Raw genomic sequence first — 26,996 nt, 5'->3', positions numbered from 1 at the left:
CATCTCCTTTAGCAAAGCAAAAATTGCTAAATATTGAGCAAAAAAAAAATAAATAAAGAGTTGCTTAATTAAAGAGCATTTTCCTTTGAATAATTAATTAAGGAAAACACTTGGCTTAAGTATTGACAGATCTATAACTAAACCAATTAATTTTATGAATACAAGGAAAAAAGAAATTATATCTTTAATCAGCTTTCAGCTCTTTGGCCAGACCTACTTAAATATGCAGTGACACTGCTCAGCACCCCCTTCAACAAAACAACATTTTATTTATTCCCCAACTGAATTCAACTTTCACATAAAGAATTTTAAAATCTCATACTGAACACATTCTTAATTAGAAAAATGCATTTAATATTAACAGTAATTCCCTAAATGACAAAGCACAGTAAGAAAAACAAAACTGGTACTCTTTACCCTTATTGTGCCAAAACCCTATTTTCTTTAGCTCTTATCATACCAAAATCCTATTTTCATGAAAGCAACTTTTTTCATTATTGCTTTTATCCAACTCGTTACACACCAACAGTCTGGATTTTAATTTTGTTCATGGTGTGGCTGGGCACAAAATTACAATTGCACCACCTTACTACTAAATTGATCATCTGATGGTCACAAATACTCTCTTTAACTAGCTTCAAGACTAAATAATATATATTTCACATCGTAATCCAAAGAAAGAATATTTAACAAACATATACCAAGAAAAACTCAAACAAGAACTACCTTATTACATCATGGTATAAGCTGCAAACACTCTTACATAGTTGGTGGTACTGCCATGTGCTTAAGTGTTGTATGAAAGAGTTGATCAGGGTTGAACAGGGATTTCTAGCAACAAAGTGGCAATATTTGTTGATGAGTAACATCTAGTCAACTAAAGCCCAGAATCCAGCTACTTCTGCTCATCAACATTTAAGTTTCTATAAAAGTTCAAAGCATAGGACTTAGGAAGCTCTTCTGACTGCCTTCTAGGATTGTAGAACCCTAGTTGTCTATTTTTTTTTCCACAAATATTTCTTCACTAAGTCCAGACTGTATTAACTATTGAGTCATTTTATCTGTCAAATCACAAGCAAAGCCAGAAGTTTCCAAGGAAGCCTGTAAATTTATACAAGTTTTGCAGGGAAAAGCCCCTCTGCCTGTGTTTTTTCCTCCCTGACAGCACATCTCCATTTTGATATACCACTCTTTATATAAGATACATTTAAGTTGTTTTCTCTCAAATTTTGCCTTAACAATTGTGCTTGGAGAGGTACCAACAAAAATGCAGAACTAAGATACTTAAACATGTGGTAAAATAGCACTGAGATCAGCTATGAAAGTTTGCTGACCAGCCAAATGCTTTCAAAATGCTTATGGTTTAAAAGCAGCCCTAGTGAATATTTTAAAAACTTTGTAATTTAAAGTAAAGTAATAAGCTGTATTCACACTATATGACCTGTTTATCTCATCTGTTATAGCATTCACATCACACTCAATTTTAGTAGGAGATGAGTACCTAACTAAGGTTCTGTTTAAAATGCTTGCCCAAAACATTTCCATCTTCCACTTATATGAAAGAAGAAAAATGATAATTTTTTAGATAAGAGAACAATTCACTGGAAATTTTACTTAGAAGAGTTTCCAAGCAAATCAACATATTGTGAACAACGATGGCGAAATGTTGCTACCAGTCAACATGGGCACATATGCTAAATAAGGACAGATGGCAAACAAAGACAATACTTTAATCAATATTTAAAAAAATAAAAAAAAAAAAGAAGAAAAAAAGGCAGTCTTCCTTCACTCAACACCAAGTATTCCATATACTTGCAGCCCAAGATGAAAGATTTTACTCAATAAAGGGTTTTGTAGTTCCAATTATTTTTCTGTGGCCTGTTGTCTCAGTGCCAGTACTATAAGAAATCCCTTTTCCAAACCTTTTTTGAAGTAAACCATATTTTACTGCTACCTTTTTCTCCACTTCATGTCTTATTTCCTCTCCTCAGTACTGCTTACACACCCAGCAGGATTCTGAATACTGCCACCTCTCTTTCTCCACCAGCTACTTCTCTGCCTTCTGACTCCGGATATCTGCCATTTCTGTTTGTCTTTGCCATTTCTGCCTTACTGCCGATGAAATCCATCATCCCTCCTTGCTATGCCAACATCATGCCACTTCCTCCAGTGTGGCATCTTGCAGGAAGACCCGCAGAGCTCTGTCCCATACTACAACTCACCTATAATGTTAATGCATCTCACTGTTGAGGGGCCAGTAGTACAGCATTAATTTCCTTTGCTGGACTAAGACCTTTTATAGCAAACTTACTCTTGACTCAAAAGACTGCACAAGAGGTCAATTGGAACAAGCAGGAAACAAAAAAATATTATGGTATTGTAGAATACAACTTACTCCTTGCAAAACTCTATTTTCAGGAAACTTCATGTGGGTTGTCAGAAACAGGATTAGCATGTGAAGCAAAGGAAGACAGATTCTGCTCTGCTTTGTATACTGTATCATTAATGCACAATGATGTTTTACTATCTCTACCTTTATCTTTAATTTTCTTCACTATAGTGAAAGATGTGCATTGTTTCAGGAATAAAGGTTATGCATAATTCTGCACCTTAAGATTTGGTTTGACATAACTGTAATAACAGTTCACATTTCTCTGTTCTGTTGGCTAGGCTTTGGGCATTTTGTTCCAAACATTTCAGATGTTTCTAACTAACTATACCCAGTTTCCCAGTTGGATTAAGAAATGTACTCAATAACTGTATTTTGTACCTGGAATTATACTTGTCTGTTTTACTGCTCTTCTGAGCACTACTATTACTTTCACCTTGTTTTTCAAACACCTGCCCCCTCATTAACTCTGTCATCCGTTGCTGGTATTCTCTCTGGCCTGATTTTCAATTGTCTGGCTGGAGATCACCAACTGTCTTCTACCCTTTTGGTTCCTGGTGCACACATACAATATCTAATACAACCATATTCTTTGTTTTCTTATGTATCCTGTGGTAGTGAACTCAGGTGCATCATGTCAGGTAAGTATTTTTTTGCCTTTTACTAATGTTAAGTAAGTTACTTATGAAAAGCTTTCTTCACCTTTTTGGTAAAAAGCAGGTTGGTTTGACTTGCTGTAAAGCATGGTTTATTCAATATGGCAATACATATTGCACCTGGTTTTGTCCTGTCACTGAACAAAAACACAAAGCATAAACAGGCCTCAGTTTACTCTATTACCTTAAAGCATACTATGGTCATTATAATTCTGAAGGATAGCAACAAGTTTAGCATTCCTACACTCCTAAATACATCAATTTAGCTTAGCTTTCAAATCACTCAAGGCATTTCTTTCCAGTGGATTTAGTAAATACTAGCTAGCTAGTTAGCTCAAATTTTGTTCTAACATATGCAACCTACACTGACTCCCATCAGCCACCAAATTGCCTCTGCGTTAAATGCTTCAAAAGTAATCTGATTTTGAAGTGTTTGAATGTGATTGATTCTCTGTTATATTTATGTGAATCATAACAAGAAGCTTCGAAATAAGGAAGAAAATATATTTTAAGATCAGTAAATTTTCAAAGGCAATTTATGTTGTAAAGTACTGACCTGATTTTTTCCCCCCAACATGTAGCTGAACTTCTTACTCAAAACTTTCCAGTAATGCCACAGAAATGTATTAAATGCTACAGAAGTACTTAACCACTCATAATTCTGCCCTGAAAGCAGCATATACTAAATGATTAAAATAGAATTGTTATAATACCTAGAGGAAAGGAAGCAATTTGAATTTGCTTTCATGTTTCAGATGTATTCAGTTTCTCTTTGTAATATTCAAGTCTAAAAATTTTAGAGATGTAATGCCAAAGAAAAAAATTACTTTTTACAGCTGGGTACACCCACAATAATGATACTAATCAGGGAAGCTCCCAAATTCTGTGTGTCATATAGCACAAAGCCCTACCAGACAACAGGCAGAAATGAGGGAGCATACCCTCTCCTACATTAACCTCTCACCATGTAAATCTGTCTCTCTTCTTATTACTGGATTTGAAGTTTGGAGTTAAAAAAAATACTTACAGTTTCGTGGGCAGATAACTTGGTGAATCATCTTTACTCCGTATGAGTTCATTGCATTTGTCAATTGTTTGGTAAACAGAAAAAGTGTCTCCAGTGCTATAAAGTACAGCTAAGTTCTTGGCAACAAGCCGTCTGGTAGGAGGTCCTGGTGAATTGTTTAATAAAGAAGTCAGTTGTTCAACCAGTTTCTTCTGGTTTTCCCTTATATCAGCCTGGAAATAAAATCAATAACCAGTTAAATTTCAGTTAAAAGTTAGTTAAAGATAATTAATGCTAATTATCTTTATTTTCCATTATTACCGTTCTGATAATGACATGCTTAATTAAAAATGAACATTTTATTGCACCTTTCTACTTAAAGCAAAGCCATCTCAAACATGTGACTATTTTATTCTTCTTCTTAAAAAAAAAAAGAAATTTAAAAACCACATTTTTCAGAGCATAATTCTTTGTAGTAGCATTTCAAGTGTATTTTCCCTATGGCATTTGTATAGCTACATCTTGCTAAAACAAAATTGCCTTTTCTTGCTTCTTTTAAGCCTGTTTTAAAATAAAACAATTCACAGAAATATAGTAATTTAAGTAGTAAAGAAGAACCTTAGCAGAGTTTCAAGAAGTTGAGCATTAGAACGGAAAGAACTTCCCTTAAAACTATCATCTATTTTAGTCTTATATCAATAGTCTTATATCAAATGCTCTTAAAAAAAAATAAAGAGCTTAGCACTGTATTTCATTTACATATTTTAACACAAATAACATAACTCTTAAATAGCATTATCTAGGTTGGTTTGCTGTTACATATCCACACATCCTACTTAATATACACTGAACAGTGAACCAAACAATTGCAGAGTTGGCTGGAAATGGATCTTTTATCATTTGATTAGGAAAATAAAAAACAAAGAGCAAGATGCTACATTCTTGCTTGCTAGGGAACTACCAAATTGTGCCATGCTAGGTGGAAGCATGACTACCATTATTCATCATAGGGTTGCAAAATCTTGCAGTAATAATCTGAGTTAAAAAAAGAAAAAAAAAAAAAAACAAACTAAAAATTCCTTTCATTAGACTAGGAGCTCTGTCACTTGAAGGGCTGTAACCAAAAACTTGTAACATTTAGAAAGCTGCTACTAACACTGAACGTACTTTCAGTGCATGTACATAAAAGACATGAAGTAAACGAAATTGAATACTGCCCTTTTTTTTTTAAACAAAATAACAAAAAAGACAGAGATAAACAGCTCTGTAATGTGCTTTTCTTCTCAAGTCTCATTATACTTACTCTGCTAGTCACTGGTAAAAGTTTTTCCAAAAACTGTAACCATTCAAAAATGAACTCTGCTTTTTGAAATTCACCAAGCTGGTTATACACTTCTTCATTAAGCAGTAAACTGTGAGCTAACTCCATTCCTTGAAATTTTCCTCAAATCTCTCCTCAAACACCACAGAATAAAAAAAACCCCAACAAACTACCAGAACTGTGTTAATGAGTCAGGTTTTCTTCCTCATTAATATCTGGTGACTGAATCAGAAGTTTGAACACCTAAACAGAAAAAGAAAATTAATTATTGGAGAGTCAGCAATCATATTATATTCATGCTTGGCTTATTAAAACTAAATTTTCAAAGGAAAACTTAAAATAAAAAAAAATACAGTAGTTTTATTTAGGTGGCTTTAGCAATACTTAATGGTTTTGGAAATAAGATAATGGCATTGATATAATATGCCAATTAAAGTTAAATATACTTCTGAATATATCAGAGAGGTTCTCACTGAACTACCATTTTTTCTTCATCTGGTTTTACATGAAGGGAGGTTTTCTAGTACCTGATGACACATATACGTGAAAGTAATAACCAAGCAGCACCAAACATAATGACTTTTGCTATTTAGAACTAAGTGCAGCAATGGCAGTAACATACACCTAACAAACTCCTGTTAATTATATTCACAAATATAAATGCTAACATATTATTCAAACACTTTATGTATTCTCAATGCCAACAAGGCATAAAGAAAAACCAGAGCTTCATTACTGAAAAAAACTCTAATGCTGTCTTTTTTTGAATTAAAACAAAACAAAACAAAAAACCCACAAAAAAACCCCAAACCTCAAAAAAGAATGTTTCAAAAACTCAAAGTTCAAAAGAAGTTATACTTCACTTATATCTCTTGGACTACTTTGGGAATTTCCACATTGTCAATAAGCATAACTAGAAGCAAACCAAGATGAAAAACACTTCTAATGATAACTTTTTTTTCCCCCCACTATTTAATTGCTATATAGCCTCAAACTACAAAATATAATATTCTGTAGGCTTTGCAAACAAAAATAGTCCAGGAGGTTTTGGTAAAACATCAACCATATTTTAAACTCCCAAATAAATTATCCTTTCCAGAGGTCACTGAGACTGCTGAACATATATTTTTCCCATGCAGCAACAATATTATGGTGTAAAATGATCCATCAAACAGTAAATGGGCAATACAAAGCAATTGTAAATAATTCAGTACTTGGGTTGTTATCAAATGCAGAGCAGGTTACCTTTACTACTTTCTACACATTTTTATGTAAAATTTACTCACAAAGGAAATTAGTGACATCTAATTTACTATAATGAGCTGTCACTTCAAATTTACCTGAAATACCAGGCAGCTTGACAAGGCACCACACTATAAAATGACAAGCAGAGATAAATATACATAGCTCATTATACCTATATATATTTTACCTGCCTAGGTACATAGACGTTCACAATTTACCAGATATCTCACTCCTAGAACACTCACAGAACTTAACTCTATCCTCACATTTTTTGCAACATACAAAAAAAGTAGGATTACATATTTCACTGAATATTTGAGTAGAGTTTCATCACTGCTTAGGATGGAAACTACATGTACAGGTCACAAACATTCCTTTTTTCCTCACCCAAGGATTGTCCCAATATCTACTATCTCTAGATTACCTACTACCACAGCAACTGATTCAACTTACATACCCAGCTGAAGATTACAACTCATAGTTGTTTTCCCCAGCTGAAAAGATCAGATTGTTGCCAGACATTGGCAGTTAACTTACCTAGCAGTTAATTTCTCCTCACTGTAAAAACTGTCTCTCTGCTGCTCCAGGTTCTTGGATAAAGGATGTCAAGAACTCAATTTTCTAGAAAAAGAATTAACACAAAGATCAACTTTAGGAAGGCACATGAGATAAAAGTGTCTATTCTAGAGAAAACAAGAATTCCAAAGTCTTGCAATACCGACAATTTTTATTAAGTAATAGCTCACCAAAAAGGCATTAGACTGGAGCTCCATAAATATTATTAGCTCTTCGCATGTTACATTTAAGTTGGGCAGACCCACCATATTAACCATATAGTTTAGTTCATTTTACTACTGAAACTGCCTTTCTTATTTCTGTTTTATTAACTCTGTTCAAGTCTAAACCAAAAAAAAAGTAAGCCTAAACAGCATAATATCATAATTAGTTTCTAGAAAGATGATTCCAGTGCCTTCATAAGACCTACATTACTTCAATACATCTAAAAAAGCATAGGTGCAAAATATTTATTATATTAGTCTGCAATGCTATCATAAATGACCATGTCCTTATCATTAAGTCATAAACAATGTGGCAGCATTCATGTCAAAATCAACAACCAGCAGAGCCGGCAACGGTGACTCAACTGTTCTGAAAATTCATGTACAATACTATGGATACAACAAGACATGAGGATTATCAACCCATCCTCCTAACTCCCAAATATAATTTGAATATTGGAATCTATGGGCAAAAACATTTCCTTTTAAACCTCATTCAACTTGAAGTTAGTCTGGCAGGACATGAAATACAGGTTGCATGCTACTTTAAAAGTAATCACTCTTCAACCAGTATTTAAAAGACTAAAGTTGAAAACAAATTGAATGTACATGTAGATTTCAAAGTAATCTAAACTTCTTTAAGCCTGGTGAACCACTGTTCAGCCTGATGAAGAAAAGGCTCAAGGGGACCTAACAGCAGCCCTCAAAAGAGAAGGTTACCAAGAAGATGAAGACAGGTTGTTTACTGAAGTATATGGGAGGGATAATACAAGAAGTTAATTAAAATAAATAAATTAAACCAAGGAAGGTTCCAACTTGATAGAAGAAAAAACATTTTCACTGTAAGGATTATCAGCCACTGGGACAGGTGCTGAGAGGTTGCAGAACCTTCACTCTCAGGAGTTTCTAAGACTCAATCGGGCAAAGCCCTAAGCAACCCCATCTGAAGTTATTATTGTAACTTGTTTCTAAACAAGACACTTCTACTGTATAAGCACACATTCACAAAAATCATCTAGTTTTGGGGTTTTTTTTTAGTCTAAATTAAAAAAGAAAAATGTTATGGTGTAGTTGCTGATCTTTATAACGAACACCTGCTAACGTGGCTAGAAACACTAGCATTTCTCAAACTCAGTTCCGAACTACAGAGGTTGATTGGTTTTTATGCAAGATTTAGTTCTGTAGAAACTGAGAACTGCCCATGCAGCAAAAAAATCACAGACCTGATCTTTCCAGTGCTGGTCAACAAGCAAACCTTGGTTCCATGAAGCTACATACAAAGCAGCATATTGTCCACCCTATTCAAAAAAACTTAGCCCAAACACTGAGACTCCCTTTAACGAGCTGTAAGCCTGCACACCAGCGATACCTATGAAGCTTCAAAAATAACAATAAAAAAAGGGCACAGGCATACAAACTTGTGCGAAGAAAGGCGAGAATGTAGGGAATCAAGTTTTTACGGCATCATATTGGTTTTGCAGTCAGACTGGAGAACAACACAAAAGGCACAGTGCTTACAAGGCTATGTAAAACAGAACACAAGCACAGAATGTGGGAATGAGCTGCATTTGATTAATATTAAATATTAATCTTGTTATGTCTACAAGATGTTACTAGGCAATTTCTAAGTGCAGAAGGAAACATCGCACCTAAACACATACTGTCCAGACATGGGTGCAACTCTGCTCTAATTAGAGGCATGGCATAGCCACGTGGTGGGCTAGGCAAGCACAATGAAAGGCTGAATGTAACGCCAGCCATTGCAGGTATTACAGTTTCTTGAACATCATCACGCACTAGTAAATCTATGCAAGTACAACCTAAGCATGTAAAGATGCATGTATATTTACATGAAACCCATGTTTAAAAATGTTGAATTATTTGATAGTCCCTTTCCCCGGTGTTATAATTTTGATGCTTCTCAATCTGAAAAAGAAATCTGGAAAAAATAAGTGTGAAATTTAATTGAATGAAACACATACTATGCCTTCAACAGAAATGAAAAGGCATACATATCTGATAAAAAAAAACCAACTTAATTTTCTAGCTAGCATGACACACCATCCTTTTGGTTTTGTCTTTAGATAACTGAAGTAATTACAAGATTTACTTTCCCATCAGTGCTACAAAAGCAGATCAATCAAAAATCCCTCTTTTTTCCTACAAGGTAAGTTTATTTTACATTTATACTATGCTACAAAACTGTCACAAAGATTTATTGGACAAGACAGAAGTTGTTCCTACTTATTACTGATGAAAATTTTTTCATTTGCTGACTGCCAATTGTGGCAAGCAAGATTGTTCAAGATCAGAAAAGAGCTCAGAAAAGCTCTTAGAACAAGCACTAGATGGAATGCTGCCCTGTAAACTGAAAGGAGTGGAGGGTGAATCAAGCACTAAAAGGCAACAGCAATTGAGTTTCTAAAGTTCCTGACAAACCACAAAGAGAAAAAAGGGACTTGTAGTCTTTAAAAAAAAAAAAAAAAAAAAAAAAGGTGACTGAATCAGGGTAAGACTGATTTGAATAGCTGCCTTTAGCAAGTGGTTTTAAAATATGAGAACCAACAGATCACCCATGACACAGAGCCAAAAAAAACAAATAGATCTATTATGTGTATCAAGTTTGTTCTGAGATAGGTAATCTCCTTAGGTTTTAAAAGCGGAGGGAAGCAGTCCATAGACTTGTATTTCTTTCACATGGAAGTCTAAAACAAAAATTAATACACAATAAATTACAAGCTATGACCAATAGTGGCAACTTAATGAATTTTACTTTTCCTCTTCCTTCTACCCCATGGCATATTTTGTCTCTGCCTAAAAAAAAAGAAAAAAGTAATTGCAATAAAGCAGACTCCTAACTGATATCTCACTAAAAAAAAATAAACCTTTAAATTATGACTCACTATTTCAAGGAAGATCAGCACAAGTAATGGAAACTACCACACAGATCAAGTATGTACTTACAAACTTGTTTTCTTTTAAGATTTCTTGCATTTGTTCTCTCATTGTTCCAACAGTTTGTCTCTCTTTGCCAGGAACAAGTGCTACTCAGACAGAAATCAGACCAACCTCAGCTCTCTGAGCATGATACTCAGATGAGGATCTAGTATACAATCTAGATGAGGATCTAGGTCCTTTACATCTACTACATAGTGAAGAAAATAAAGTGCTGTTTAACTTATCTTAGTAATAGTTTATATTTTTCTAATTTCACAAGTATTAAAATAATTCTGCATTAAATCTGATATGAAATATAAAGATAATAAACCTGTGGATTCAATTTTGTACTAAAGCCTAGTCTAGCAGAGAAGTAAAAAGGACATCATTCTTCTAAGAAATTATCACTGTTACTCATTGCCCGTAATGAGTAATAGTAAAACGTGAGTAATGAGTAGTAGTAATGAGTAAGGTTTAAAAATGACAAGTAATAATTACCGGTGTTTTCATAACAGCTGCTATTGGACTGACTACACAGTCAATGCCATAACCATCACACTGCTGAAAAACGGAGCTGAAGCACGTTCATTAGCTTCAAGTTGTCCTTCACTGCATCACAGTGGTATTTTAACTGACTTCAAAGTCACGGGGTTTTTTCCTCAGAAAGCAAGATTTATTATAACCTATCTAACAAGCGAACCAATACATTTAAGAGAAAGCCTTCCAGCCTGACACATTTAGTTCTAGTCATTAACAGTTCAGATCAATGTTACTCCTGCAGCACTGTTTTAAAAGTTTAATGGGATGATCGTTACCCATGCATCTGAGCTGACTGCATGGCAAGACAATCGATGCTCAAGCCTATGTTAAGCCCTTGCACATACCTGTTTAGAGTGTCTCCCAAACATAAACAAAACTCCTGCCCAGCTCCCTCCGGCTTACTTCTGACAAAAGAAACGGAGTACGGTACTCTTTTGCCAGCTGGGCTGGAAAACCACCTTCAAGCACCAGCCAAATTCAGCGACTAATGAATGACACATAGCCCAAAATCCAATAGTTACAATGTATCATTTATGCTAGTAGGCAAACATAAGGAGGCACAGAAGTCTAGAGAAGGCAAAAAGTGCAGGCTCAAACTCCCAGCAACTTCAAACGGGAGGCCTGAATGCCCAGGCAATGAGGGATCGAGTTATCTTCAGCTGTAAGCTAGCTAGAATTTATAGCACACGTAGAAATAACCTAATTTAAATAAACTATAATGATAGAATCTTAATGATTTGATAAGAAATAAAAAAAGAACTAAAATTCCAGCTCAGATGAGCTTGGAGTTTAGACACTGGAAATATACTGAAGTGGGAATATTCAACAGCTAGAGAAATGTATTTATTATTACTTGAAAGACAGCGCAGCCTTTGTTTACTTACTGACTTGTACAAACTATTACCAACTAACACACAGAAGCAAAGTCTGCCACAAAATCTTCGGTAAGAGAAGGCAAAGCTAAATAAAAATGTCAGCGTAAGTACGTCAGTACTCCAGTATCCTTTGTGTGGCAGGATCGTCAGCATTCAGCCAACTTGAGCCTTTTCTCTATATACAGAAGCCTTAAATTTTTCACATGAAGCAATGGCAGGTAACTGCTGGTCCTGACATAACATTGACCCCTCTGTACACATTTTATGTTCAGCAGTGCTAATCACTCTTGGCTTCTCATTCAGCTGAAAAAAAAGCTGAGAATTTCACGTGGCCTTTCGCTGCTTGCTTGTATGTAGTTTCAAAGGTAACATACAAGCAAATTTAGGGCATTTCAGCACCGAGACACCAAGAGATGGGGGGGGGGGGGGGGAGAAATTAAACTCCCCTGAAGACTGTTTCTTTACCAGAAGCATTGGTATATTGAATTGATTAAACCCCTGATGAGGAGGACTATGAAGAGGTTATGAAACCAGAGCCCAATCTTTCAATGCATACACACACATGCTTGTATTTATCAGTGATCTGTCTCATCAGTTTGGACCCAATTACTCCTTGGCATCAAATAGACTTGATTGCTTTTCATCCAAAATTAATATACTGCCATAAGAATGCCAGGTATTTTGCATTGTTATGTTATATTGGTCAGCAGTGGGGAAATTTGAAGCCAAGCATGGAGAAGATGGGACTAACAGTGATGTTTGACAGCAGTTTGCAAGAACAGGCCACAAGAGAAAGTCATCACAAGACCACAACCCAGAGCGCATGCAAAAAGAATACCAGGCCACAGAGGAGAAAGTCCAAAATTTTAAGACTTAAATCAAGCAGAACTGTAACTCTTAATATCAGATTTTAAGTGCATTAGCATGTGAAAAACACACCAGATAGTAAATCTCGCAGTTGAGTACTCATATGTCTTATTGCATATTCTGTGTTATGAAGGGATTCAGTTCCACTCACAAATCAAGCTTCCTTTTTAAATAAAAATACGTACACACTTGCATCACATGCTTATCCCAAACAGCAAAAAGCAATGAAGAATCTGTTTGACTAAGAGCAACAATAAATAACAGATTATTACACAACTATCCATTTCCTCCAATTACTGCTGAAGATTTCAGACTAGGACAACTTTCACTTATGTTATATTTTTGTATGCAATTATCCAGCTTAGAAATAATGGTTCTGAAATCATAGGTGTTGAAACAGGACCCCTTTCTTTCAGGCTCCCCACTTAACAGTGCTCTGGATGAAGCATTTTGCCCCAGGAAAACTATGTATCTATTCTATCTTTGAAAATTTGGTAGCATTTACCAGGTACTTGTTAAAGATGTAACCCAAGTGCATCTTCATATATTCCACCTTCCACATAGGTCTTGCCGTGTTCACATAGCATTTCACGCTGTGCTAAAGAACAAATATCACGCAGCCTACACAGAATTTTTGTTAGTTTCTCAGCTACTTCCATCTGTGTTGCAAAACAAAACGGCTGTATTTTGATGTTTTGTGAACAATGATGCTCATACAAAGTACTTGTTTACCCCCACAGGAACAGTCCCAAACAACTGGTTTTCCTAGCAAAATGCTTATCAAATGTTATTCATTTCCAAGTTTCAGAAGAATCACGCTGTATCTGAAAAAGCAACCAAGTTTAAAGGCAACAAAGATCTAAGTTAAATCTATCAGAATCCTTGTTCTGGGCATGCTAGTTTTAAAAATATTCACACAAAGAATGTGACCACCCACAACCCTCATACATAACAGTGACATTGATAAGAACTACAACACAATATACATTTGCTGAAGTGTGAAAGAAATGACAAGACAATGTCTTTTAGGAATGCTGAATGATTTCTGTGAAGTTTTGAGGACAAAACTTGATATAACTAGAGAAAAATACCATGAAAAAAAAGTGCCTGGAAATGCAGTAGCTGTTTTAGCAATGCAAAGCACTGAAGACATTAAAAACTCGGATTTTGAAAGACATTCATTCATTGTGTTAAAAGGTAGATATACTTTGCTTTCATGTTTCTTACCAGCACTTTATCTCCACATAAGAAGAACTATTCCAGGAAAGCAAGAAACAGCTACATTCAGTTATTGAGAAATACAAACCAGCCATTTCCTGAGCTCCACAGCAGGCACTACTGGCAGACTGTCCCCCCTAACACCCACAACCCTTGAATATTAGTTAGGTTCATTTCTGAAAGTTTCAGTCAAAAGATAAACTTGGCTCCATTACAGGGACCTCAGAACATTATTTTATTTACATGCAACCTGGCAAACAGCATATAAATAATTAACCAATGCTTCTAATAGTTAGAAAAACAGTATCATATCTGGAAGTATGATTCTGACAAAGTCAGTGTAAAAGATTTTTTTTCCCCAAAAATGTGACTAACTAAACTTCAAAAAGCAACAGCTAGCTTCAGTCTGAATAAAAGTGCATAGATTGCTTTGGTTTTACATCTTTGCAGGTTTGAAAGCTGGTGTGATAGCAAAGCAGGTGCATAAAAATCACAGAAGTATAGACATCCACCTAAATCCTAACAATAATTTCAATATATGTCTGAACACAGCTTTATTCCTGACAATGTTGCAGACAATATTGTTCATCCAATATAAACAAAATATATCACACTGAGCATACTGACAGGGTTTTTTTTGTCACAGTGGCAGGAGTTTCGGGAAATTCTTTGTTAGAATGTCAAATTGACTTGCACTAGGTGATACATATCCATATGGATAATCCAAAGTTCAGGTTGATTTTAGCTACCAATTTTCCCTTAAGGTAAACACTGAATCCAGTCTAGCTTAGCATTAGATTAAGCCACAGGAAATTTTTGCTGAACATATCCTGAAATCCTGGAAAAGTATACTTATTTTTCCTGAAAATCATGATAGCTATCATAATACTAGCTTAACTAGTACTATGACTAGACTTCAGCTGCACTGAAGCACACCAACACAGAAATTTAGCAGCAGCAGAAGCCCTCACAGGTGCAGACTCTGCATGAGACTTGTTTGGCAGATCACAGACCACTATCCGGGCATAAATCACTGACATACCTCACTGCGATGGTTGATTCTCCAGATATTGTAAATGGCTGTTCCCCAAAGAAAACTCCAGTACAGCTCAGAAAATATAACTGCATAGAGATTTCATGCTTTTTTGGTTTGCAATGTAGATGTAGACATATTTCATGTCTTTTTTAAGGTTCTCCTTAAAGCCAGTAAAAACTGCAATGGTAAAAACTTAATAGAACAAACATCCCACAATCTGAAAATGTTTTTGTGAGAAGGTGTTTCTAACCTCCTACCTCATTAGGATCTTCTGAATTTTAAAACACAAGATCATCCTGCAATGATTAAGTTTTTGACATGTTGGGATACAACATCATGAACTAGTCGGTAACTCAGATATTTTACTGACAATAAAATCAATCCTCTGTTCAAGAATCAAGCACAAGTTTTCAATATATCGCTAGACTTAGTGTAACGTTAAACTGGTTTCCTACCCCCCCCAACCTCCTTTTCATTGTGTCAAACCATCAGGAAAAGGAAAAGAAACCCAAACTCCATTCAGCACACAACCAAAAGTAATCTATCTTCTGGGTCTCAATTGTTATTTCATACATGAGCTGAAAATATTACATATCATGGGGCAAAACACCAAAACATACAATATAGCTTGACTATTTCTGAAGACGGGGAAAATATTGCTGGCATGTGAGACTAAAATAAAAGTTTAGTACCATTCATGGTCACAACTATAAACATTTAATCTTACTAAATCAAAGTAACTTAAAGAAACATTACAAATAATGAATCCAAACTTCCAAAAATACCAAATTTCATTTATAGAAGCACAAAGCTGAACTCACCTTAACTTTATCTGCCTTCCTCCTCTCTTATCTCCCTTCCACCCTTATCTCACTAAACTTTACTCTTAACTAAACTTACAACACCTATTACTCTCTCCCTCATTCCAAAATGTCAACACTAATGCAACTTTACAGGTTTTACATCCCTGTGCAAAGTTTTTACCAGTTACACGGTGTAGACGTGCTCGTTGTCCTAGCTGGACAGCCAGAAATTCAAACCGCAGAAGCCTACAGTAGCATTTCTGCACACCAGAATGTCCAGTACTGCTACCCTTCCCTCCAAATATTCTTAGCTACCAAGATTTATAAGTATAAAAACAGACTCTAAGACCACGCAACCTTGCTGCAAGTGAACGCCAGATCCGTCCCTGCAGTCTTAAGGTCTGCACCGACCCGTACCAGCCAAACGCCCACCCTGGCCCGCCGCGCACCCCGTTCCCGCTCACCCCAAACCCGGGGGCACGGTCGCTCGCCCGCCCCTCCCCGCGACACCCCGGCGGCGCGGCGGGACCACGCTCGGACGGCACCGCGCCCGTGGCCGGCTTGCCTCGCCCCCCCGCCCCGACGAGAAGCCCTTTCTCCGTTCCCCTCACTGGGGCGAGACCTGCCCCGCAGCGACGAGACGGGACGGGACGGGCTGAGGGGGCCCGGCCGCCGACTTTAGAGCCGGCTTGTCTGCCTCACCCGCCCAGACGGCTCCGGGGGTGATCGAGCACTTTTCAGGCGCAGGCCTCGGGCAGCCCCAGCCCCTCAGCGAGCTCCCCGGCTCCCCTCGGCCCCTCCGCCCGCCTTCACGCAACTCCTCACCCCGCGCCCAGCCCGGGCATCCCCTCCTGCCCGGCGCGGGGGGGGCTGGCACCGCCGCCGGTTTAGGGTCATTCCCGCCCGCCCCCCTCAGGCGGCCCCGTGCCCCCCTCCAGGCCTTGGCGCCCCGCCCAGGCGGCCGCCGGGGCTCCCTTTCCTCACCCCCTCGGGCGCCCGCTCCCCGCCTGCCCCGGCGGCTGGGGGAGCAGCACCGGCGCCCTCCGCCCCTCCCGTCCCGTCCCGTCCCGTCCCGTCCGCGGTACCTGGCCGGCACGGCACGGCACGGCACGGCTCGGCTCTGCTCGGCCCGCCGCAAGGCTCCCGCGCCGCTCTGCGGGGCGGCGGCGCTCGCCTCCGTCCGTCCGCCCGCCCGCCCGCCCTCCTCCGGCGCGGGGGGGGCGGCGGGGGCCTAGCGCCCGGGCCGCCGCCGCTGCCGCCCGCCGGCGGGGGAGGGCGGGGAGGGAGGGAGGAGGGAGGAGGGCGCCGCCGTTGCTCAGGGCTGTGCAATCGGGCCCGGAGCCATCGAGCGCCACCGCGGGCCTCGGCGCTCCGGAGGGCGGGAGCGGCCCGGGGAAGCGCGGAGCCCCGGGGTGGCGGCGGGCGGCAGCCGCCAGGCCGCGGCAAGGCGTCGGGGTGCCGGAGGGGAGGGAGTCACCGCCCCGGGGGTGGCTCCGTGGCTCTGCAGCCACCGGGGCGCCGTGGCGGAGAACGAGCTCCGCGCTGGTCCCGCTCGCTGCCGCAGCGTGAGGGGGGACAGGCGGGAGCCAGCGCTCTCCCGCCGAAAACAGCAAGAAACCCCCCTCCTTGGTGATTTTTGTTTGTTTGAAGGTAGCCATATTTTTTCACGGTAGCTCAGTTGGCACTGTTGAGGGTTGTACCTGGTTCTGACCAGCGTCTGTCATGACTCCTGGTTTTCTGTCCACCCCACAGGCACCCCTCTGAACCTTCTGGAGAGGGCCCCTGGCACGACACCCTTCCTGTAACAGAAACCTCCCATTTATATTCTTAACCGTTTGCCAAACCCAACATTTGCAAGACCTGTCACTCTCGGGTTTCACCAGGGTAAGCTTTGGACCCACGTGGAGGTGGGATCCCAAGTCGGAGTCATTCTGTGTCTGACTGACAAGGTCAGACAGGGGCTCCTCCAGGATTTTCAACTGTTTTGGTTTTTTTTCCTACGGCATAGGTGCTCCAACTGAAAGAGGTTGCTACGTCATAGGGAATGACTTGGAAATTTTCACAGGCGAATTCAGTGGTGATGAGAAAATTTCTATTCGGGGGATTTTCTCTTCTGAATTCTGCCATCAGAGTTTAAGTTCTGTCTTAATAAAGGGAAAATATATGTCTCCCAACCATCTTTTAGTTTAAAAATAAACAGATTATAATGTTATCGTAGCTTTGTAGCTGATGCCCAGCCATGTCCAGATTGGTTTTGCATCCTACCAACTACCTAGCAGAGCAAACTGGAAGACAGACATCGGTTTCTGCTGGCAACAAGTTAGTTTAGTGGGATTGAGATGTTCTGTTTTAATTCTGCTACCTTAGCTGCTGCTACAAAGTTGATGAAGAACTAATGCCTTCTGGAATTAAAGAGTGGTTTTGAATAGACAACAAATCTTAAAGATGATCTTTTGTCTTCTTATTCCCACAGGGCGACACTGGTTAAGCACAGGAGTGGAAAACTAAGATTCCTCTCCGCAAACTAGGTTCTCTTGGGCCATCTTCTTTGAAGTGGTGCAAACCATCCTGGGGAGGGAAAAATGCCTAGGATGCATAAGCGTAGGAGCTGAAATCGTGTCTAGCCCTTACATAAGCTTGTAAATTCATCTTCAAATAGGTTCAATATGTAAAGTTTACATACAGTGTGATCCTCTGTGAACATCTGTGTTCAGTCACATAGATGGTGCCACTGAGGAATATTTCAAAAAGTGCACGCAGAACTGCCTGATTACATTTTGCTATGGATGCCAAGAGAACCAGGCTGCATTACCGTATATGGGCACTGGTTTCACTTTTACTAAATCGCCTGTGATAAAGAAACATGAGCATTGATGCAATGACCTTTTACAAAAAAATTCTGCCAATGGATGTAGTAATGAAAAATACATAAATGCCTCATACCTGAAGCAGGAAACTACTTCCGTAGTGTATTTCACAGAAATCAACTCTACAAACTCCTACTGCTGTGAGGGTGTTAACCCCTGGTATCGAAAATAATGTACACCCCCCAGGAAAGAGTTATTTGCTCAGTTAACCTCATCTTGATCAGAAGATGAGTTGCTGCTGCTCAACATAAAGCAGTCTGCCATTCAACTTGTGAGAAAGGTCAAGTGAACAATTTATATTCAAAGACTGTTGGTGCTGTGACGTTTTCCATAATGAACTCCAGAAAAACAAAGGCTGCTCTGTCTGATAGTCCTGTGGTAACAGAAAGACCTGGTAATACTTCTGAAGGATTGATCATGTTTAGCTCAGAAACAAATACACAACCCCAAATCTAGAATAATTTTTAGAAGATTATTGTTGTTATTATCATTATTATGCCTATTACTTACTCTGTTGTGGTAACGGGCAGAGACCCGCTCAAGATGAATATCTCATAATGCTGAATGTCACCTGAGCACAGGGCACAATAAAACATCAGTCATTAAGAAGTAGTCTTGCTCAGTTTTTCCCAAGAACGATCTCACCCAGCCCCCAGTATACATGATATCAGCTCTGAGTAATGCTGGGTTAATGCTAAACCAATATGAATCAGCTGGAATAACGAGTGATACCAATGCAGGATGCTCCTTCCATCTCCAGGTACATAGGCTTTAGGGTTGCTTTGCGCCAGCGGTGCTTGCGTGAGGGTAGGAATCTGTGTTTATAGGATTTATAGCTAACCTTGATTCTTTAATATGATTTTTTCCCTAAATTGGTCAATAGAGTGTTAACCATGCACTGATTCAAATTAGTGTCTACTTCAGCAGTTATGCATGCCATTTTAATCTTTCCCCCTTTCAATCTGAAATAAAAAATATTGTCATGCAAGTTTATAGTATTCTGTTCTAAACCAGACAAAAATAGGACAATTAAATGTATTCACCATGTATTAATTCAATTTCCCCTTTCCCCATTAGTTCTGACTGAGCTTCAATAGCAAATTACTTAATAAAATAAGCAACTGGCAAATAATTGCAATGCACAAACCTACTGATTAGTCTTCTCATTAGTTAGTCTATTTTGGTAAAGTGGATTGACTGATTTAGAGCATGAATCAGTTCTGCCATACAAATTCCAGTCATAGTAGAACATCTATACAGTCACATATGCCTCTGAGCTAAATATTTTCTTTCTTACAGCTTTATAATCCTCAGTGACTCTAGAGGAAGAGAAAAGAATGTATTCCTTTGAATTCAGTGGGACTGTCTATGCATGAGTAAGAATCACAGGATTAGGGGCCTGATTTAAAGCAAATGAACATCACCAAATTGTCACATAGCAAACAAAACCGAATTCCATTCTATTTTAAAATCAGTAAGAAGGAATGTTCTTAGATTAATTATAAGATTAAACACATAGTTTTACTTTCTTTTTGCAATTATGTTATACAGTCAATATACCCATTTAAGTATAGAGTCAGACCATTAAAGTCTGAGGCAATTTACATTTGGCTTTAATCTGAGTAACGTTATTCATCTGTCTATAAACATTATAACATGCTCATTTCTAGAACTGCTGCAGCCCTTGGCATCCATGGCTGTCCATCAGTGCTTCCTTGGTTGAGACAGTAACTATGTAAGTGTTTCTAATCCCCAAAGTGAAACATTCACGTCCCTGGAGTAGTTGCCTTCTGGAGCTATGTAGAATCCAATACAGTTTGGTCTGTCCTAGCTTTTGCAATGCCTTAGTTACGAATCCTTCTTTTTTACGTGTTGAATATAAAAAATAATATATGGTTTTATTTAATGCTTAAATACTGCTAGACTTCTTTTTATTCCCAACACAGTTGCTTTTTGTATTATCACAAAATACAAGGCCTGAATTCCTGCCAAACTATTACACAGTCCTGCTGTTATTTTTAATCCTAAAATGTAAAGAAAAGTATTATGCAGGCCTATGATGTTAGAAAGAGCTACCCAAATGGAAGTGCAAAATAAGAAAGGGAAACGAGTCCTATCAAAATCACGACACATAGATCTCAAACAGTTCAACTTGTGAATAAATGATCAATCTTCAGTGGTAAACATGAATAATATATTTTTTTAAATTTTAAAATTAAATACCCGAAGAATCCTGGATAAAGTATTCTGACAAGAATTAGCTGCACATTAATGAAATCTAGAGATGGATTGCCAACTGAATATTAAGGCCTCCCGAGAACCTTTTGCTTTCACTGTTAATCCAAAACCTTTGTTGCAATCTCTGTCCTAATGGGGCACACCTAAATAGCCTTAAGCTCCTTACTTGCACATTTTTAATACCTACTGATGTAATAGGGCATATATTGTGGCACTTACACAGGCAAATACAATTAAAGTGAGTAGAAAGCAATCTTAAATTCAGAGTAACAAGAAACAAATATATATGGACTAGAACAGTGCAACAGGAATACCATTTATTTGCTTTTCCACACTGTCTGGGTCATTCCTATTTTAGAAACAATATGGGGTGTTATTTGTAGTGATACCATGCCTTCCATTGAGGTACTCAAAGTGCTCTGTGCACATTAGCTCAAGTCACATTTGTGAGGCAGAGGCTGAAGTAGGAGGTAGTGAAAGGCAAACTCCTGTAGCTCCAACAAAGGTGAAGAGAGGTGAGAGCGTACTGCCTTCCGACTTAAAAAGAAGAACGGAAGTGATTTTTTGCCTTTAGTGAAAGATGAAAAAAACAGTGGTTTTAAACCTCTTTCCCCCCTGTTTTCACTCTCTCTTTGTCTCACAGATGGAAAAAGTGGAGCAGAAAATTGCTTTGCCCAAAGCCACACACTGGCAGTAATTGTACTAGCAGACAGCATTGGTTTAAATAGAAAATGTGCAATACATTCATACTATTGAGGCCATGCTAATTGCTGTTTCTTTCTCTTGTCCACATATACCATTTACTTTTCAACTGTAGTTACACAGCATTTCTGGTAGCAGAACCTTGTAGGGATTCCCAAATTTTTAGTTGCTTTCAAAGGAACTTCAAGAAAATAAGAAGGAATAGGAGATACCAAATTCACTAAAGTCTTAAGAGAGAGTCTCAAATTTTCGGTGCAGTTTTCCCAAGAAAGAGATTAAGAAGGCAGCTCTGATTTCTGTTCTCGACCAGCGATTGTGACCCTGATTTCTAAAATAAAGCAGCTGGTGGATCTCACAGAGTTCATCCTCACTGTCCTGTGCAAGACACTAAACATAGTGATAGACATTGTTCTGCTCAATGTACAGTCTTAAGTAGAGACGCACTGAAAAAAAACTAAATACCCATTCATTAGCTGAGAACTGACATGTAAAGAAGATAAGAAATTAAGCCAGTCACTTAGTGGTTTCGTGGTGTGGTGGGCTGACCCTGGCTGGATGCCAGGTGCCCACCAAAGCCATTCTATCACTCCCCCTCCTCAGCTGGACAGGGGAGAGAAAATATAACAAAGGGCTCAAGGGCTCGTGGGTCGAGATAAGGACAGGAGAGATCACTCACCAATTACTGTCACGGGCAAATCAAACTCAGCTTGGGGAAAATTAACTCAATTTGTTACAAATCAACCAGAGTAGGGTAATGAGAAATAAACCCAAATCTCAGAACACCTTCCCTCCACCCCTCCCTTCTGCCTGGGCACAGCTTCACTCCCAAATTCTCTACCCCCCCCACCCCCCCAGCAGTGCAGGAGGATGGGGAATGAGGGTTGCGGTCAGTTCATCACACGTTATTTTCTGTGGCTTCATTCTCTTCAGGGGCAGGACTCATCACACTCTTCCCCTACTCCAGCTTGGGGTCCCTCCCATGGGAGACAGTCCTCCACGAACTTCTCCAATGTGAGTCCTTCCCATGGGCTGAACTTCTCCAGCATGGATCACTTCCACAGCGTGCAGTCCTTCAGGAGCACACTGCTCCAGCGTGGGTCCCCCCCAGGGTCACAAGTCCTGCCAGAAAACCTGCTCCAGCATGGGCTTCTCTCTCCACAGATCCGCAGGTCCTGCCAGAAGCCTGCTCCAGCGCGGGCTTCCCATGGGGTCACAGCCTCCTTCAGGCATCCACCTGCTCCAGCGTGGGGTCCTCCCCAGCCTGCAGGTGGATATCTGCTCCACCATGGACCTCCCTGGGCTGCAGGAGGACAGCCTGCCTCACCAGGGTCTTCCCCACAGGCTGCAGGGGAATCTCTGCTCCAGTGCCTGGAGCACCTCCTCCCCCTCCTTCTTCACTGACCTGGGGGTCTGCAGGGTTGTTTCTCTTACATGTTCTCACTCCTCTCTCCAGCTGCCATTTCTGTATGTCCCGCAACTTTTTTTCCTTCTTAAATATGTTATCACAGAGGCGCTACCACTATCGCTGATGGGCTCAGACTTGGCCAGCGGTGGGTCCATCTTAGAGCCGGCTGGTATTGGCTCTATGGGACACAGGGGAAGCTTCTAGCAGCTTCTCACAGAAGCCACCCCTGTAACCCCCTGCCCCACTACCAAAACCTTGCCACATAAACTTAATACAGGTGGCAGTCCTCAGGTAATTCCTGTGGATTTCTGGGGACCACTCTAGTCCTCTGTGGCATACTGCCACTCCAGCTTCAAAAGAGAAACATAATGCATTTGAAGGAGACCATATAGCAAAGTAGAAACTATTCAAGACTAAAAGCAGAAAATACTAGAAGTTTAAAAGATTCATATCTCCTTATCCAAAGAAGCTGGTTTTATACTAGAGGTGAGACTGAGGTTCACCAGGTCATGCTTTTAAATCCAAGTACATGCCTCAGACTGATGGAACTGACTTTGTTCTCAAGGAGGGGCTAAAGAGCAGTGGTTGCATTGAGTCACAACGAAGAAAGAAACTTTGGTGCAGCTTTTGTGGTAAACGAGACCAGACATCACAGCTGCATTAAAGGACATGGTGAAAAACACCACAAAGGCTGGCTGATTTCCAGCAGCCCATCAAGTGGGTGTCATTTCAACATGGGGAAGCAACTGTCTGCAGGACCTGTTATGTGCAAAATCTTGTTACGGTCAAAAAGAAACCCACCCTATGTGTAAAGTCATACAAAATTTATTATTAGTATAATTGCAACCTTAGCAGTCTAACTGAAGAATTATTTTTAGTCCAGATCTAATTATTGCAGAAAAAGAAAGGAAATTAAAATAAAGAAATTGTATAGAAAGTCTCTAATAATAACACTACAGTTAAAATTGTTAGGCATGCACTGTCTGGTACCTACCCCTTCTCCTGGTGTCATGCTTACCCTTTCACCTCCCTGTGGCTTCCATCTGGTGGAGGGAGCACAGTGGATCATCAGCATCCAGAGTCCTGTGCCTGCAGGAGTATGATGTTAGTGTTTATGGTTTCTTCTTCTGTCTCTCCTTTTTCCTCTTTTGGAAATAGCTCTCACCTGGGGCTATTTTTACATGTTTTCTAATAAAGTTTTACACCTTGCTTTTTCCTCACTAGACTGCAACTAGGTATTTTGTATTTTATTTATCTTAGATGCTTATTCTTTCTTCTCTTTTTTTACCCCTAAGTCTAGTTTTGTCCAGCTCCGGGTCTGCATTCTTTAACTGACCATTGGCAAGTTGTTTATAGCCTTGGGACTCCAGTGTCAGCCTGTGCCCCATCTCTTACCGTCCCATGCCTCTACTCTCTACACTGCAGCTGGTGTCTCCACTTCTCCAGGTTGCTGCTGTTCTAACAGGCCTTTATTTCTGTACACTCCAACATTACGTTAGAGTCATAAATATATCATTCTACACAGAATAACTACTTATTATTAATATCTATATAAAAACTGTGGTGACACCATACCGAGCAAAAGTAAAACAAATTAGCCATAGTCTCCTGTCATTAGAAAAAAATGTCATTACAGCTAAATCAAGTAAAACCAAAGCTCCAGGAAGATCAGGGAAAGTTCAGACAAAGCACATGTGATAAGCCTCCATCCTGAGGTCTTGTAAACTCAGAACAAAGCCTGTGGTCTCTTACTAGCAATAGCAATACAGTTGCAGCATTGTTACTAGTATTACTGGGCTACATGTTGTTTATTACCTTCCAGTTCTGGATTAATATTTGCATGTTGCATACTGCATGTAGCAGCAGAGGTAACTATTTCCACAAAGGGCACGGGAAGGAAGCAGGAATACTGCTGACTAGAAAACAAGCTATTGCACCTGAACTCATTAATTTTATGAGCACAGTTCATAGTCCACGCACGCTCAGCTTAGACATATTGGGTGTGTACGCTGCGAACAAGGTTGCAAAATCCCAATTTAACAATTACTGTGTGACAGCTGAATTGGAGGCCACACTAGAATAGCATAATGATGCCTCCTGATTTTATAGTTTATTTCAAGGAAGTGGGGAATATATCTTCCAATAGATATTCTCTAAGTATAGAACTGGATAATTATTTGAGCTTTTGTCTAGTCACAGAACAGAAACTATTTAAAGCAGTGTCAGATCATTTGTTTAAAACATATACTCATGGCAGAAAGGAATGAGCCTATGGCTTTGAAAAAATAATTTTAATCAATTTTTTCATCAGTATGGTCCATCGTGTTATTCAGAAATGGCTTCTTTCTGTAAATGGATTGTGAATCAATAGTAGATATAAATAAAGCAGTACAAAGGGCACAGCATTCAACAAGCTGCCAATCGTTAGAGCAGAAGACGGCAGAAATCAGTATTCCGAGATGGATACACAAATAAATCAGAAACGAGCAGATAATACAAAAAGATGCCACCTTTTAACAGAAACTCCAGAGTTCTTTCTTGTCCCAAGAACCACTGAAATATACATAAATTTGTATGTGTTTTCTATGAGAGATCAATAAGAGATGGAGTTTGGTCTGAAGTCTGTTTTTCACTAAACATTTTCAAGCTCATCCCTCTCAGAACTTGCAGAGTTCTTGAAATACAGAGAATTAATTGCCAGGCTGCCAAAGATCTTTCTGGAGCCAGGCAAAAAAATAAAAGTGAAAACTGCAGACTGTGCATTATACCTCAAAGATCAATTCTTGAGATATACTGAATACCCGCAATTCCTGTAAGGTCAGCGAAAAGTGGTATTACTCAGCACTTTTTAGGATTTGGCCTCCAATGGAAAGAGCAATAAAAAAAGTTTTTTCAAGCACACAGATCATAATTCATTTGTATTAGTTATTCACATCAGGACAACCTTATTTAAATGTTGCTAGTAAGAACTCAGAACATGACTCATACTGTGTCTATCATAACTGTTAATTATTAATGAATAAATATGTCATTTGGGACCTAGCTAATATTTCCAGGCCATTTGTGTGAATAGTTGGTTTCAGCTGTGAGAGCGCCAGTTGCCAGGAATTCAACATCCTTAAGTATTTCATAATTATTAACCAAATATTATGTTAATCTGAAAAATCTCATTACTCCCATCAAAACTGTGAGCTTTGTATCCGTTCAAAAAATGTGATTCTCATGGCACAGTTTGAGCCTGCAGATTACGCATGCAGTTATGTTTTTTAAAAAGTAAAGATAAGGACAGAACATTTGTAACTACTGACCTACAATTTAAGATTGCACAAGCTGGCATGCTTGCTAACCACGAGGTTTTGCATCTTTTCCAGAAGAATTTATTATTTAAATGGGAACTCTGGATAATTACTGCAAACCATATAATTGTCTAATTACACTTTGAACTCTTCTAAATTACTGACTTCATGATGCTGCAGTAAAAGAGAAACTTGACTCACAGGATGAATGCACTCGTATCAGTTTTGAATTTGCCCCATTTTAATGTAGGTGTTCTGTTCTTGCTGCCTTACAAGACAGAATTTCCCATTATATCTTCTTAACACCAGCTGTTAATAATGTTTATGACAGTACTGCATAGGGGGTCAGCTGGGAATGGGGCCCCAAATATGCCAACACTGTATATAAAAGAAATATAAGCTAGTCTTTGCCTGGCGGATTCAATAGACAAAAAGCTGGAAGGAAGCAATAGGGGCAGAGGGAACAATGAGATGGCAGCATACATTGTACCATTTTTATTTTTGTTTTCACTTGAATATTTCAGTCCTTCTCCTGAGGCTCTGTTATGAAAGAATTGAGTAGACAACAAGACCAAGGTAACAGGGACATAGACCAAGCTATAGCAAGCAGCCTATCAAAACACATCAGAGGAGATTTCCGAGTGCAAACTTCAAGAAAGCAATTTAATGGTACTGCCTTGATTTCAGTTTCTAGATGAGCCTCCCTCACTTTTTCTTCCCTGTAGAGCCTGTGTTCAGTCCTAGTACTACCTTAAGTGTCCCAGCCCTACACACTGTGGATGAGAGGGACAGACTTTCTTATTTAGTGCCTACTCT

The 26,996-nt window shown here is 39.2% G+C and overlaps 1 protein-coding gene across 5 annotated transcripts in view; it reads right to left on the bottom strand.

Moving 5' to 3' along the window:
- The window catches only part of HEATR5A (HEAT repeat containing 5A), a 69,467-nt gene extending 52,369 nt beyond the window's left edge, over window positions 1–17,098 (bottom strand). For 4 of the 5 annotated variants that reach the window (XM_075030318.1, XM_075030319.1, XM_075030320.1 and 1 more), the window contains exons 1-4: window positions 16,758–17,098; window positions 7,155–7,238; window positions 5,355–5,615; window positions 4,073–4,284 (exon numbers count right to left, since the gene is read on the bottom strand). In XM_075030318.1, coding sequence (XP_074886419.1) covers window positions 4,073–4,284; window positions 5,355–5,480 — 338 coding nt within the window. In that variant the 5' untranslated portion in view covers window positions 5,481–5,615; window positions 7,155–7,238; window positions 16,758–17,098. Of the gene's footprint in view, window positions 1–4,072; window positions 4,285–5,354; window positions 5,616–7,154; window positions 7,239–16,757 lie in introns of those variants that run through there. The other variant, XM_075030323.1, reaches the window with a different exon arrangement.
- Between the last annotated feature and the right edge of the window lie 9,898 nt (window positions 17,099–26,996).

This window comes from Buteo buteo, chromosome 6 (assembly GCF_964188355.1).
Source record: "Buteo buteo chromosome 6, bButBut1.hap1.1, whole genome shotgun sequence".
Lineage (NCBI taxonomy): Eukaryota > Metazoa > Chordata > Aves > Accipitriformes > Accipitridae > Buteo > Buteo buteo.
The sequence above is the reverse complement of the archived record's forward strand: the minus strand, read 5'-3'. Positions and strand labels throughout refer to the sequence as shown.